This window comes from Rhipicephalus sanguineus, chromosome 1 (genome assembly GCF_013339695.2).
Source record: "Rhipicephalus sanguineus isolate Rsan-2018 chromosome 1, BIME_Rsan_1.4, whole genome shotgun sequence".
NCBI classification, from domain to species: domain Eukaryota; kingdom Metazoa; phylum Arthropoda; class Arachnida; order Ixodida; family Ixodidae; genus Rhipicephalus; species Rhipicephalus sanguineus.
Genome location: NC_051176.1, coordinates 321281047 through 321295858, shown reverse-complemented (window position 1 = coordinate 321295858; position 14812 = coordinate 321281047). Strand labels below are relative to the sequence as shown.

Genomic DNA, 14812 nt, shown 5'->3' with positions numbered 1-14812 from the left:
CCCTGCGATGTTCAAGGTCTGCAACCACATCCATAGCGGCAATCACGAAAGCCGCTAGCCATGCAGCGGCCGTTTGTACACGTGGTGACGTATCATGGCGCCTTCTAATTCGCTGAGAGCAACGAGATTCGTGACGACATCGCTTCAGCACCGAATCTAGGGCGAAAGTTGAGCAGTGGCGCAAATCCAGAAAAATCACAAGGGGGGACACACATCAGACTATGGCGGCCATTTTGTTTTTATAAATATGAGTTGTATTTCTATTTACATAAGAATTAAACCGTGTTTTGAAATATAATTTAAAAAACGAGCATGGGGTCCCAGCTCGAGCAGTTGCATTGTTCAATTCAGTCTTCTTTGAACCGGTCGAGCGACTTTTGCGATTTTTATAGTCTGACACACCTGAGGGGCGTTGAACACAGGTGCACTCTAAAATATAATCAGCCTTTAAAAAAAGTTTAACACGCTATACTTAACTGTCAGGTAATTCAAATAAATGATGTTCTAAAACTAAATCTCAAGGGGGGACACTTGCAAGGGGTGCCCCCCCCCCCCCAGCCTGAACACAAGGGGGGTCAGGAACCCCCATGATTTACGCCAGTGAAGCTCAGTAAGAGATTTTCAGCCTTCGCTTACAAATATCACCACTAATAATTCAGTCAACTTTTCGCACCCAACTGAAACTGCATGCATTCTTCAGTGCCCCTGTTCATTCCAGCTGAACTTCATATTTCTCGTTAGTGTTCGCTTTTCCCTAACAAGCTGTGCGTATCAGACGCCCAAGCAGGGAGAAGCATCAAAAACATCGACCTCACTGCCGGCTTCAATAAGGCGGTAAGCTACAACCAGACTTCCTTTTCGGCTGATACAGCTCTAGAGTTCGCGTTTGATGTTTCACGTATACGTGAAACATCAAACGCGAACTAACACGTTTATAAACGTGTTTTATGTGGCTACATGAGATGACATCAGCGTCACCTGGTCGATATAGACTCTGGGTGAGGCAAAAAACACAAAAAATAGGCTGTGAGCGCCGTAGATAGGCAGTGTATATTCTCCCAACCGCCGAGAAATCTTTGGAAAATTTTAAATGTGAAGCATTTCTTAGCGAACCCTAGAAATGCAACCACGACAGAAAATGAGAAGAAAAAAACAACGTTGCATGCCCATTTGTGGGAAAAAATATGCACACGTTCAACATAACCGCCGTGGTGGAACGGTGCTCGGATGATGACCCGAAGACGCGGCTTTGATTTTGACGGACGCTAAATGTGAGAGGCCCGTGTTTGCGATGCTAGTACACATCAGAGAACCCCAGGTGGTCGACACTTCCGGAGCCGTCCACAGCGGCGCGCCTCATATGTTCATATCGTGGTATTGGCACGTGTAACCACAGAACTTATTACACTGCACGCGACTTGAGAAAGGTACCCCCCCCCCCTTTTTTTTTCAACACGCAGGCTGAAAAACAAAATATTTAGAAACGTTTCCAGTTGACTTACTTTCAACACCTCTGTGTATGCTGTTCTGTCAGCCCTTAGTGTTTAGAGCCCTAAATTTCAGCTAGTTTAGCAAAGAGGATGCCATGGAATAGCTTTTTGAGCGTGTGGTTTCGGTTTACACACCGCCGGCGCCGCCGCCCATGATCTACCCGGCGGCGTTACCCGGCGTGCGCTGACGATAGGGTGGCTAGAATGGGGAGGTGTGAAAAGCGGCCGCGAAAACCGGTCCCCAAATCGCGCCGATGCCGCAAGGGGCGCTGTACGCAGAGGCGCGGGGAGTCGAGCAGACGACGTGCCGCGTAGCGCCGCTCATGTACGGCAAACCTGTCTCGCGCTATTAGCTTGCAACAGTTTGCTGCGTTAATCGTCTTTTTCCTTTTCTCTTTCAGCGGGTGCAGTAAAAAAGGGCACACTGTAACATCTTCCTCTCCTAGTAAAAAACAGCGCGAAAACTACGAAGACGAGACAGATGAAACAGGACTAGCGCTGTCTCGCCCTTGTAGTTTTCGCGCTGTTTTTTACTATGAACGTGTACCAACAAGCTCAAGTTCGTACGCTTCTCATCTTCCTCCCCTTCTTTACTGATTTTCGTGAAGGAATGCACGCGAGAAAGAATATATCGGAGTAACATGCGGTGCTGTTGTGCCAGAGGACCTGACCGAACGGGGAGGCGAATAAACACCTGCACTCCGTTGGAAGTCCGAGGCATCGCGGTCAGCGTCTACCCTGCGACCAAGAAAAGGGCCCGCACCTGCCACCTGGAAGCAGGGACTTAGCCCTGCATGCATTGTCTGAAATCCAGTCGTTTCAGCCAGCCACGTCGATTGACGCCAGTCGTTCTTCGAAGCTACCCTGCTACGGAAAGCAGCATTCCTGAGGACGATGGAAAGGCTGCTCCACACCTGCGGCCGGCGGATGGTCAGGGGACTAGAAGAACGTCAACACCTGCGACCAAAGAGCCACCCTGTCAACAATGGACTGGTCCCCTATTTAAGACCGGCCTGGTCCGTTGTTAGAGAGACGCCCCAGCCGACTTGGTCGAGCTGGCAGGCTCTGTACTGCGATATCTTGCTATGACCTGCTATACCTGCTATAAACGTTGTTAAGTTTTGGTAAACGTTTTGCCTCTTTGATCTGCCCACAGCGATAGTCCGACATCTCCGACATCATCGGCTCGCCAGCCTCCCGGCTTTTCATCGTCACGGAACCCCCATTCGTAACAGTGCACGGTTGGCAGCGCTGGGATACGCTACCTTCATCTCATCGTTCGACGCGCTGGCATACGCTACCTTCATCTCATCGTTGGACCAGGTGGGATACGCTACATTCATCTCATCGTTCGACACGCTGGGATACGCTACCTTCATCTCATCGTTTAAGGCGCTGGGATACGCTACCTCAACGTTTGGCTGCACGGGATATGCTACTCTGATCCCTACGGTTGGAGAGCCGGATCGGATCCCTGCAGGCCCGAGGAGCGAGGACGACCACGACACCGCTCGACGGCAGCCACGAGTTCGACCGGAGTCAGCTGCTTTGGTTGGGTGAGTGCCCAACGTGTACTGGTCATTTCGCCAGACTTCTCTAGCACAGGCAGAGGCTAGGAGAGAGTTTCGTGTTTTGTTTGATTGATTTTACTCACTTTAAACCATGGTATTCGTTTTAAAGTAGGAGTAAATTTTGTAGGAAAGCATCACGAGGGACGAGATCGCGATGGAGAAGTACCTAGTGCAGGATCTCCTAGAAATTTGCGAGGACTTGGGCATTTCCACCAGCTCCGCAAAAACAAAGGAAGCGATTCTCGAGGTGATGTGGGCGGAGAACGTGACCGTCGGGGAAGCTGACGAGACTTGGGAGGATATTTGCGAGAAAAAGCGGAAGGCGAAGGAACGCGAAATGCGCGAAAGGCGGAAGGCAGAGGAGCGCGAAAGGCGTGAAAAGCGGGAGGCCGAGGAACGTGAAAGGCGTGAAAAGCGGGAGGCCGAGGAACGCGAAAGGCGCGAAGAGAGGCAGGCTCAGAGGCGTCGCGAAGAGCGAGTACATGCTCTTAGGATGAAGGAGCTTCATGATGAAATTGAGGCGAGTAAGTGGCAACGAGCACGATACTGTCTCCCCGTCTTCAAGTCAGGCTTGAACATTGAGACTTTTCTCGCTGGCTTTGAGACCGTCTGCGAGGAGGCCGGCGTTAGCCGAAACCTTTGGTTGGAGAAGCTTGTCACGTTGCTGCCGCGCCAAACTGCATGCGTTTTGGAGCGCTTATCCGCTGAGGAAGCGCCAGACTTTGATAAGGCCAAAGAAGCCTTATTGCGCCACTTCGCTGCTCCAAGTCCCGCTGACTGCGAAAGTCGAGACGTTAAAGCCCCAGTGCATGATGCGCATCGAAAGGCGCAGGCGGACGATTCGCGCCGCAGAGACCAAGAGGTCAAGAAACGTCGCGAAGCGCTGGAGGCCGAGGCCCATCGTAAGGCGATAGAGGACGCCGAGGCCCGTCGTAAGGCGATTGACGCCGAGGCCCGTCGCGAAGCGCTAGAGGCCGAAGCTCGTCGCGAGGCGCTAGAAGCCGAAGCCCGTCGCGAGGCGCTAGAGGCCGAAGCCCGTCGCGAAGCGCTAGAGGCCGAAGCCCGTCGCGAAGCGCTAGAGGCCAAAGCCGATCGCGAAGCGCTAGAGGCCAAAGCCGATCGCGAAGCGCTAGAGGCCGAAGCCGATCACGAGGCGCTAGAAGCCGAAGCCGATCGCGAGGCGCTAGAAGCCGAAGCCGATCGCGAAGCGCTAGAGGCCGAAGCCGATCGCGAAGCGCTAGAGGCCGAAGCCGATCGCGAGGCGCAGGACGCCGAAGTGCGTCATAGTGATGAAAAGGCCGACTTCGAAGGCCAAGAAAAGGGTTGTACCCGCGACAGTGGTACACCGCCACGAATAGAGACAGCTCAGGGCGAGCTGGCTGGCTTAGAGCGCGAACTGAATAAGAGGGAGCTCGACCGTAAAGAGGAATCGCGTAAATGGGGCAAAGCACGAATCAAGCTCCGCGATTTCCAGACAGGTGAGGACATTGTTGCTTTCCTCGCTGATTTTGAAGAAACTTGTGGAAAACACGAGATCAGCCGAGACTTTTGGCTACAAAGATTGATCCAGTTGCTCCCGCAGAATATAGGATGCGTTTTGGAGCGCATGTTTGACTTGGGTAATCGAGACTTCGATGCAGCTAAGAAAGCGTTGTTAGGCCACATTACTGCTGTGAAGCAGGTCGACTGTGAAAGTCAAGACGATAAGTACAGTGCCAGGGCGTTGCAGGACGAGGAGCGGAAGATTGAAGAGCGTCAAAGGCGCGAAGAGCAGGATGCAGTTAGGCGTCGCGAAGAGAAGGAGTTTGAGGAACGCGAAAGACGCGAAGAGAGGCAGGCTCGGGAGCGTCGCGAGGAGCGAGAACATGCTCTCGAAATGAAAAAGCTTGATCGTGATATTCAGGCGATTAAGTGGCGGCGAGCACAATGCCAACTAAAGATCTTCGAGATAGGCGAGAACATTGTACCTTTTCTCGTTAAGTTTGAAAAGATCTGCGAAGATGTTGGTGTTGGCCAAGACCTTTTGGAGAGGCTTCTCGCGTTGCTCCCGTGCAAGGTCGCATCTCTTTTGGAGCGCTTATCCGCTGGAGGAGCGCGGGAATTTGATAAGGCCAAAGATGTCTTGATGCGGCACCTCACTGTTCCTGGTCCTGCGGACTGCGAAAGTCGAGATGTTCAAGACAGCGCTGAAGATGAGGTCCGTCGCGAAGCCCTAGCGTACGAAGCTCGTCGTGAGGCGCAGGACGCCGCTGTGCATCATAATGATCAGGAGGCCGACTTCGAAGGCCAAAGAAAGGGTTGTACTCGCGAGATTAGTACACCGCCACCAATAGAGACAGCTCAGGGCGAGCTAGCTGACTTAAATTGTGTCGGGACTACCGTTGGGTCAGATGCACAGACACCTAGCCGCAGCCCCGAGAATCAGTTAGTTGAGCCGTCTCAAGCCTCGGCAAAGAAAATAGAATGCAGCGTACTTGCGAGTACGATGGCCAATGCTGCGAGCATTGCCAGCCGTTCGGGCAGAAAGAGGCGTCGGCGAAAACGTAGGGCGAACTCGAAAGAGACAGGTGGCCACAAGCGAGCTAAAATGCCTAAACGCCGTGCGATGGTCTTGCGAGACGCGAAGCTCCAGGTTAGGCCAAAGAAATCGAAAAGGCTCACTAAGAAAAGATTGAAGTTCCGGCCGCTGCTGAGATCTAGATTGGGCGTGAAGCGCGTCTCGAAGACCCGAATTTCAAGTAAATTCAAGCGTCGTTGTCATCGCCTAATCTTTCCTATGCGAAGAAGCGGCAGGAGCGCAGCGAGGTGTCGCGTACACCGAAAGAGCGACAAAGGCTGTCCCTCACCGTGGCGAAAGAGTAACGGCTTAGCCCGGAGTGGTACAATGGGCAGACAAAACCGCTGGTATGCCGGTTTGTCTAAGGTCGGCGGACACGGTACAAACGTCGCCACTACTCAGTGTTTCGGACAGGTGTGTTCCCTGTCCCTTTGTCGAGGTCGGACCCCTCGAAAAGTGTGGAATGCGCGGCTCCCCAGAGTTCGTCTAAAAGAGTACGTTGGTAGAGACCCTGGGATAACCGCAGCATAAAGATGGATTGACATCTTGAAAGAAGTTAGTGTGTTAATGTGTACTAACGAATTGAGGAGTGAAATTTTGTAATTTGTCACTTTCCTCCTCATTGTAGCAGACATTGAGATGTTTGTTTGGTTATTTGTTGTTTTTTTTTAATATTTAGAGCCATGACCGTCAGCGCTAGTGCAAAGAGCTGTGAATGGTTTTAAAGGAGATGTAGGCTGAGTTAAAAGCCTCCGTTTTAGATACTTTGTTTGTCTTTTTTTTAGCTAGAAACATAACCGTTAGCGCTCGTGTAGATTGCTGTGAATTGTTTTAACGGAGATGTAGGCTGAGTGTTGAAAGCCTCCGTATTAAATAGCTTTGTTTCGACAGCTGGAAACATAGCTTTTAGCGCTCGAGTAGAGGAGAGCTGTTCGTAGTCGTTACAGAGATGAGGGCTGAATGATAAAAGCCTCTGTTTAACGTACTACTGACGTGTTTTGCGTTACGCGCGTCAGTGTAATTGTGGTTTCTCCTTGTTTTGTGTTAAACGCGTGAGTTTGATTTTCAGTTTTTCTTTCGTATTTAGTTTGAAACGCTTTGTTTTCTTTATGTAATACTCATTTGCCAAGTGCAATGAGGGAAAGCGTTTTAGCGAAAGGCTAATGTTCTTTATCCTGAGATGTTTTGTTGATAAGCATTCAGAACACTTGCGAGTGGTGCCAAGGCGCACGTTTTAGGGAGCACTTATGAAGTGTGTAGTTTTGGGGCAAAATTGAGTCTTCCCCAGCTGCTTCGATCGTCCCTAATCCGCCGATGTCACCATTGAGAATCGCTCGCGAAGACATTCTGATTGGTTTTAGCAGTGTCACGTACAGGCACGTCCTCACTTTGGTATTCTTCCTGAGATACGTTGCTCGTGATGTTTTAATTTTAGCTTAGCGTAGTCTCTAGGAAATGTTTTGTTCTTTTATGCTGGTCTGGCGATTTGATCAGCATTCGGAGGGCGCTTGCTTTGGACAGAGTGGTTTGGCTTTGCGTTGAATCTTGGCAATTCCAGTAAACTGCTGCTGTGCCGTGGAGGTCACTCCGCAAGGAAAAGAGCTGTACGACCACAGTTGACAACGGTCAACCAGCATCGCATCATCCGAGCTGCGTTTGACAGCTCGAACTCTGGATGCATTGTCTTGTGGCGGGGGTGCTGTTGTGCCAGAGCACCTGACCGAACGGGGAGGCGAATAAACACCTGCACTCCGTTGGAAGTCCGAGGCATCGCGGTCAGCGTCTACCCTGCGACCAAGAAAAGGGCCCGCACCTGCCACCTGGAAGCAGGGACTTAGCCCTGCATGCATTGTCTGAAATCCAGTCGTTTCAGCCAGCCACGTCGATTGACGCCAGTCGTTCTTCGAAGCTACCCTGCTACGGAAAGCAGCATTCCTGAGGATGATGGAAAGGCTGCTCCACACCTGCGGCCGGCGGATGGTCAGGGGACTAGAAGAACGTCAACACCTGCGACCAAAGAGCCACCCTGTCAACAATGGACTGGTCCCCTATTTAAGACCGGCCTGGTCCGTTGTTAGAGAGACGCCCCAGCCGACTTGGTCGTGCTGGCAGGCTCTGTCCTGCTATAACCTGCTATAACCTGGTATTACCTGCTATTACCTGCTATTTCTGCTATAAACGTTGTTATTGTTTTATAAACGTTTTGCCTCCCTGCTCTGCTCCTCAGCGACAAGTCCGATCATCGGCATCATCGGCTAACCAGCCTCCCGGCTTTTCATCGACACGAAACCCCCCTTTCGTAACAGTGGTGGCAGCGGTGGGATACCACGACCCCGTATCTCGAGCTGCGCACCCGAGGGCCTATACCCACTCGTAACAGTGCGCACCAACCAGCAAATGTCGATTGGTGTTACTTCCTTGAAAGAAAAAAATTCGTTACACACAATATGAATAATTTAAAAAAACATATGAAGCCAAGGGTAACTTGAAAGTTAGATTAAAAAGTAAACATCGAGTAAATGAAAATGATAAATGAGCAAGCGGTCATACTGTCAGATGGAATTTATGAAAAAGATAACCCTCGCGGTAGTAAATATCTGGATCTGAAGTAATGCAAAAGATCGATCTAGACAAAATGGATTTGCAACAAAGAAAAGGGAAAGAAAAATAAGCCATCTCAGGAATCTTTTCGTCATATTTATATAACCGAATACAGCATAACAGACATCCCTCTGAATATAAGAACAGTAACTTATTGTTAATCATATCTTCTGAAGTGGAGCTACGAGGTACCTTTTTTTCTAATTGTAATATCGGCGACAGAATAAAAGGAAGTGGTCCGTTGTTTCAATTGATTGCAAAATTTGCACAACGGCCGGGGACGCCGTGAAACCAGCATTATATAAATAAAAATTCACGCGTGGAATTTGACCGCGTAATCTGCTGTAAGAAACTTCTAATTGTCACGATGCACACCGCTGTTTATTCCAGCAATACCTTACATGTACGAAGTTCTTAAATTTATCCAGTGATAATTTGCCAGTGTCGCTTTGCAAACAAGCATTTCTATACCTTAAAGCTGTCGCATAAGCCGTATCTGGTAAATTAGGAATCAGAGCTCCACATAGAGATACTGAGGCTCATGAATCCACCATTTCATTTAGGTACAATCCGCGGTGGCCCAGTACCCTCAGCAACCAAATTTTTTGTAAGTTTGCAGGTATTAGATAACGAAACATGCTCAGGGGTGTTAATTCGCTGCCGTATATAGGAAGTGCTGAACATACAGAAAGATAATCTGTAACTATAACTGCTGTTGATTCATTTGACGGGAGCTTGCTAAAACAACAGCCAGTATTTCTGTAATTAATATAGGTGTATATATAGGATGATAAGAGGAAGACAGAAAAAAAAAGCGCTAATTTCTGCAACCCAATAGGAAGCACGGCTAAGCGCCTTAGGTGTTTGATTGGGAGGTCGAATTTAAAAAGACCACTGAAAAGAGCGAGAGATGATGCCTAACCCAACGTTACTAGACTAGGTTAGCAACCTAGTCTAGTGACGTTGTCCTAACCTTACCCTCTACCGATGCATAAGTCGCGGTTTGTTTATTGACATAATGAGTTGTATTGCTAATTCTCATGTGAGCAAGGTAATTGTGTACTGGTAATTTAATTACAGAAATGGCATTTGTTTAGCATTAGGAGAAAAAAAAATATCACGACATTGTGTGCGAAGGATCGAACTGAGCTTACTTGAAGAGCCAATATGTTATATTTTTACATTGAGTAGTTCTAGCAGCGCTAATGTGAATATAATCTGAGGGGTGTTCACTCACGACCATGCAATGTGCTTCAAAGAATAAACTAGGTTTTTAAATGAAAACATATAATGATTGTCTCTTATGCGAACTGTATATCTTTAAAAATGTACGTTTTAATTGTTGGTGTCTCTGATCTAATTACAGACCATGGTAATCGCGCTATCCATATCTAACACGTTGTTTGCAACGAACATTAGAAGTCCAAGGCACAAGCGCGAATCATTCCTGTCTAATAGTATTATAGGTTTCATTTTTTTAAGCTGCGTCGCCAGAGAAAAAGAACAACAAGAAAACGGCGCCCCATACCGGGATAGGGCGAACATACATTTTGTTCATCATTATCGTATTTCTTCGCAATTCAGTTCTTTGGTTTCAGAGTCTTCGTAGCAGCCAGGAACGAAGCACCAGCGTTCAGTTCTCTTCGTTTTATAGGGCATTTTCACCACAGCTCACTAATGCATGACTCGTGTACAATAAAGAACGCGTAAATGGTGAAAAGAAAAAAAATCACACGGGCAATCTGCGACAGCGGCGGCTGTACCCGCGCCCCCTGCAGCAGCGCCCCTGGCGGCATCGGCGCGCAGAGGGACCCTCTCTGGCAAGGGAAACGCGCGGCGCTCAGCACACCTCCCCATTCTAGCCACCTTACCGACGACACCGCCGCCGCCGACTCTGAACGACCGCCACGCCGCCGCCGGTCGAAACCGACACGGCGCACACAGGGTTGGAGCACGGCCGCTCTATGAAAACGCACAGCACGGCCGTGGTTGGAGCGTTGGGTGGGAGCGCGCTCCGTAATCAAGCACCGGAAGTCGCTTTTCAACCGTTAAGTTTACAAGAGCGCACTCCGACGGCTAGAGCGCGCTCGAGCTCTTTAACTTTACGCGCCTATAGTGCCTAGAATATACTGGCTAGTGTGCTGAGCGGAGGGGGTTTCCTATGGGAGGAGGTGGCAGGGCCGGTGATGCCTTCCAACTTTCGCCGGCAGGCGGCGACGCTTGTCGCAAAGGTGTAGGCCGCGCGCCGGTTTGGCCTCCGCAGCTTTAGTGCCTCGTGTCCGAATTTGACTTAGTGACGTCTGCGCTGCTTTTATCGTGTTTGCGCTGTCCTTTGTGTACGCACGAGTAAATGAGAACTGCAAAAAATAATGATGCAACGGGAGAAGCATCAGGGCAGACAGAAAACATGCTTCGTTCTGCTGTGTCGGAGTGGCGATCACATTTTCTGTTGAAATACAGATCGGGTTTTTCACTAATATGTTTGTATTAAGCAGTTGTTTGAGTATTTCCCTGCCCGTTTAACATTTTTCACTAGATTTTGCTTATTTAAGAAGTGGTATTATGGCTATTTGTATTGTGCCTCTTCTGTTGAGCGTTTGTTTACATTTATGTGCGCGTTGTGTGTTTTGAACATTATTTATGTTTGATAAGTTGATGGTTAAGTTGTGGCACAGTGGCATTTTTCATAGTGAAATTCAGATTATATTCTCAGTTATTAAGGTGGGGTGAAACTTCGAAAGGGAGTTCCAAAGCTTGGCTGTACAGCAGTGGTAATGAAAGCTATGACTAAAATTTGCGAGGTATCTTAAGGTGGACGCAGGTTGCATTAAAGCTCAAAAATGGTATGAAATTGTTTAGTATTTTTTTTTATTTGTGTTTGTTTTTCTACTAATGTACTTTTTAAATAAGATCTGCCAACTGCAGACCATTGCAATTTTGCATAAAGGTAGCTACTAACGCTTTACAGAAGTGGAACTAAAATTGTGAGCGTACAACAAAAACTAGATTTGTTATGTTTTCTTACGTTTGTTGATTTATGAAAATTGCCACTTATGACTGATTTTTTATTCTAAAAAATACAAATGCGCATAGGCTACTGCTTCTAGTGCCAGTTATGTAAATGCCATTAGTTACCACGTGGAATTTTTTGTTTTCTAAGCCCACTAGTTCTCAAAAGAAAAAGGTACAGAAACTACAAAAATGTTGTGAGAAAAACGCAGAAATAACGTAGGGGTACGCGAGCATTACCTGTCAATGTGTCAAAGAAAAAGGACCTAAAATTATTTTTGAAACTGCGAGTACCCAAATGTGATATATTTTCCGAAAGATAAAGAAATGTTGTATCAGGTAATTTTGAAATCCCAAAATTGAATTTTTTTTTTACCAAAGGAAGTCTCATCCCGCCTTAAACTGTTAGTTCATTGCAGTTAAAAACAAAAGCCCATATTCACAAAGGCGCCTCGCACTTGATTTTTTCAGGCAATATTTCAGCTATTCACAATGCTAGACTAATGAAATTATCTAATTGAGATGTCGATTCAGACTGGCTTGTGTTCATGGCATGTGGTCTAGGAAATACGGATGCCATGCTGGAAAACGCAGAACAGTGAAAGTGACACCACTCCACCCTACATTTGCGTATAAACGATGCTCTCTTAACTACAGACTTGCTCATGTAGATACAACAATGCAGTAGCCACAGCTGAACTGCAGAAACATCGAAACAACCGATCCGAGAGTATGGAGCCTATGCTGATATCTGCAGCACTGGGTGTGCAATATTAATCCTGTTTGTGAAAGCGAACAATGTGCAAAAACTAGTGTCATAATGTCTGCAAGAAATATTAGCGTATTTGTGTAATACCAGCGTTACACGGGAATTTGCGATTACTGTCGACCTGCTCCGAGTCAAATATCTGCTCGCGAGAATTATCGCAGCCACCGATCCGACTACCTCGGCGCATAATACACTCTGCAAGTCCATGATGGTGCATCATACCGAGTGTGACGCGCCGCTAATATAATAAAATATGACCACGACTGAGCGGCGCGAATTGCAGTTGACTGGATCGACTTCGAGTAAAATCGCTGCGTAGAAAACAGCGCGAAAACGGGATGAAGGCTAAGGATAACAAACAACACAAGCGCTGTTCCTTAGCCTTCGTCCCGTCTTCGCGCTGTTTTCAACAGAATAAGATGTACTAACTGGGCCTTCAAAGCACCCTGCTATCGCCAGCGAATGTTCACGTGTAGCAGCGAAGAATCCGAGTCGTACTTGATCGCGATCGAAATTGCCGTGAGCCATACTTACGACACGATTGCTTGCACCTAACGTGTCAACCTTAGCTGAGTGTTTTCAACTGGCAAGTTGGGTGTATCGTAGTATATTAATTGTTTAAAACGTACTTGTGGGCTAGTTGGTTGGTCATATTCACGATAAACGGCAGCGCACGCTGGGTTAAGACAGAAACACGAAACACGAAGTTTTTAACTCTGTGTCGTCCTTTTTTTCGTGTTTTGTGTTTCTGTCTTAACCCAGCGTGCGCTGCCGTTTATCGTGAATATTAATTGTGACTTTTCTACTTCGCTTTGGTGGTGAGCACAGTGTCGCGAAAGCTAGCAGACGACCATGAGGGACGTGTGAAACCTTCGTCATTTTGTAGTGCCCAACCAGTTGAGAATTCTCTGCGGGCAGTAATTTGCCGCTAAGATTTCCTTCATCCGATCGAGTGTTCTGTCGAGTGTGTTAAAAGGAACGAAGAACACCGTATTCGCAGCAGAAAGCACCGTGCTACGCAGCCGCAAGCGCAGGAGCCGCCGACACGCGATGGACCTTAGTAGAGTTACTGTATATGCTACCTTTCTAAAGGTAGCATATACAGTAACTCTAGACCTTAGCGAGTCGCAGCGCCGCCATGCGGTGACTGTGGGAAGGCATCAGCGCGGTGGCCACGCCAAAGCGCGCGCTCAGCACACTAGCCAGTATATTCTAGGCACTATAACGCGCCCATAGACACTAGCGCCAGAGTTCCCTCTAGTAAGTATTGTAGGAAACTCTATGGTTTCGATTGCCGCTGCCGGTGGTGCGCTGCCGTCGTTTCGACGGGGGCGACACCTGAAGGCCCAGACGCGAAGCTCGCATCATGCCACTGGCTTGTTACAGCCGCAGACACGCGGATCGTGGCGTTGAACGGATAGCTAGAGTCTAAGCTAGAGCGCGACGCTCATTGCAGCGACGAGCTGAAGGGATTCCGCTAGTCAGATGCCTCACAAACATTGCACGATGTCGCAGCTACAAGTCACCAATTGCTAGATATGTGGTACACAACACGGCTAGGGCAATTCATTTCGTCCAAGAAAAGAAACCTCGAGATAAACACTGTCGCTCAGCTCACGTCAACACGGAACACGTTGTAACACATGCAGGCGACGCTCGTTGCCCACAGGAGGTTCAGTGACGTGGACTGGACATATCCAATCAGATCAGCCGCCCGCGTGACGTCGCGCTTCCAATACGACGTGCACTGGAAGTAGGCGGGATCACAGCTGAGCCGCTGTGATCGGTGGCAATTCGCAGCTTTAAAGCCTTGTAATAAATTACACAGTTTACGCACATAGCTTAAATCGGTCTGTAAATGATCCTTCGGACTTGCTCTACCCGCCCAATGTGTTCGTAAAAAATCGTCAAAACCGTTTCAGGGTCCCTTCAACTCTTTCGTTACCACGCCTATTCAAATCGACCACCGGTGATCGATGCTTTGAATAGTCGATTTTGGCATGGTGAATATGTTTCTCGTGCACCTAGCACCTCCTACTAGTAAGTCCAGCCCAGGGTTGCCACTGACTTTCGAGTAAATGTCGCCAAACGACGTGCAAAAAGTCGCCAAAAGTCGCCATTTTTTTTACAAATTTCGCCAAAAAGCTCGCGATCCTAGAAATGTGCGGCATACATAGTAATGAAAATTTCCACTCACATATAGCCCCGTAGAATACAGTACCATCCAAGACCCTTAAATTACATTGACGTTTCTCAATGCCAGTCGTATCTCCCGCTTCTCAATGGTAGTGCATGGTGCTGCTTCTCCGACTAGCCGCAAGATGTGCGTGGCGGCGCAAGGGTGAATCAATGAAACGCTCTTGATATCCTTCCATCCCTGTCGGCTCGTTTCAAAGGTAAAAGTGTGGTAAACCTCGGGCGAAAACGTGAAATCGTTGTTTGTAGACAGCTTTACGTACCCTTATATGAATTAAAAGGATTATAAGGTTTATCGACGGTAACACGACAGAATTCTTGCAGGAACCGATAATTAGTGAGTCTTACACCTTTTAAATGTGAACTAATATGATAAAGAACGCCACTGACCCTTTTATCTTATAGTCACTTATATCTACACGTGTAAATCCGATGCGTCATTAATGAACAGGTAGACAATGTAAAATGTTATACAGCAATTGTTTTCATTGCACACGCTCACCGAGAACAGTGTAAAATGCCTCAATAAATATTTTTTGATTGCACAAATAGCCGCGTATCCGCCTCTCTTCGCTATTCCAAAACAGACTTTAGGAGCTGAATTGGGGGTACTGCAACA

The 14812-nt window shown here is 48.0% G+C and overlaps 1 protein-coding gene across 1 annotated transcript; it reads left to right on the top strand.

Annotated features, from left to right (window-relative positions):
• Nucleotides 1-3215: 3215 nt before the first annotated feature.
• Nucleotides 3216-7238, top strand: LOC119383755 (caldesmon-like). The gene is made up of 3 exons (XM_037652058.1): nt 3216-3585; nt 4702-5541; nt 7177-7238. Exons 1-3 carry the CDS (start codon nt 3216-3218, stop codon nt 7236-7238), a joined length of 1272 nt encoding a protein of 423 aa, XP_037507986.1.
• Nucleotides 7239-14812: the final 7574 nt, after the last annotated feature.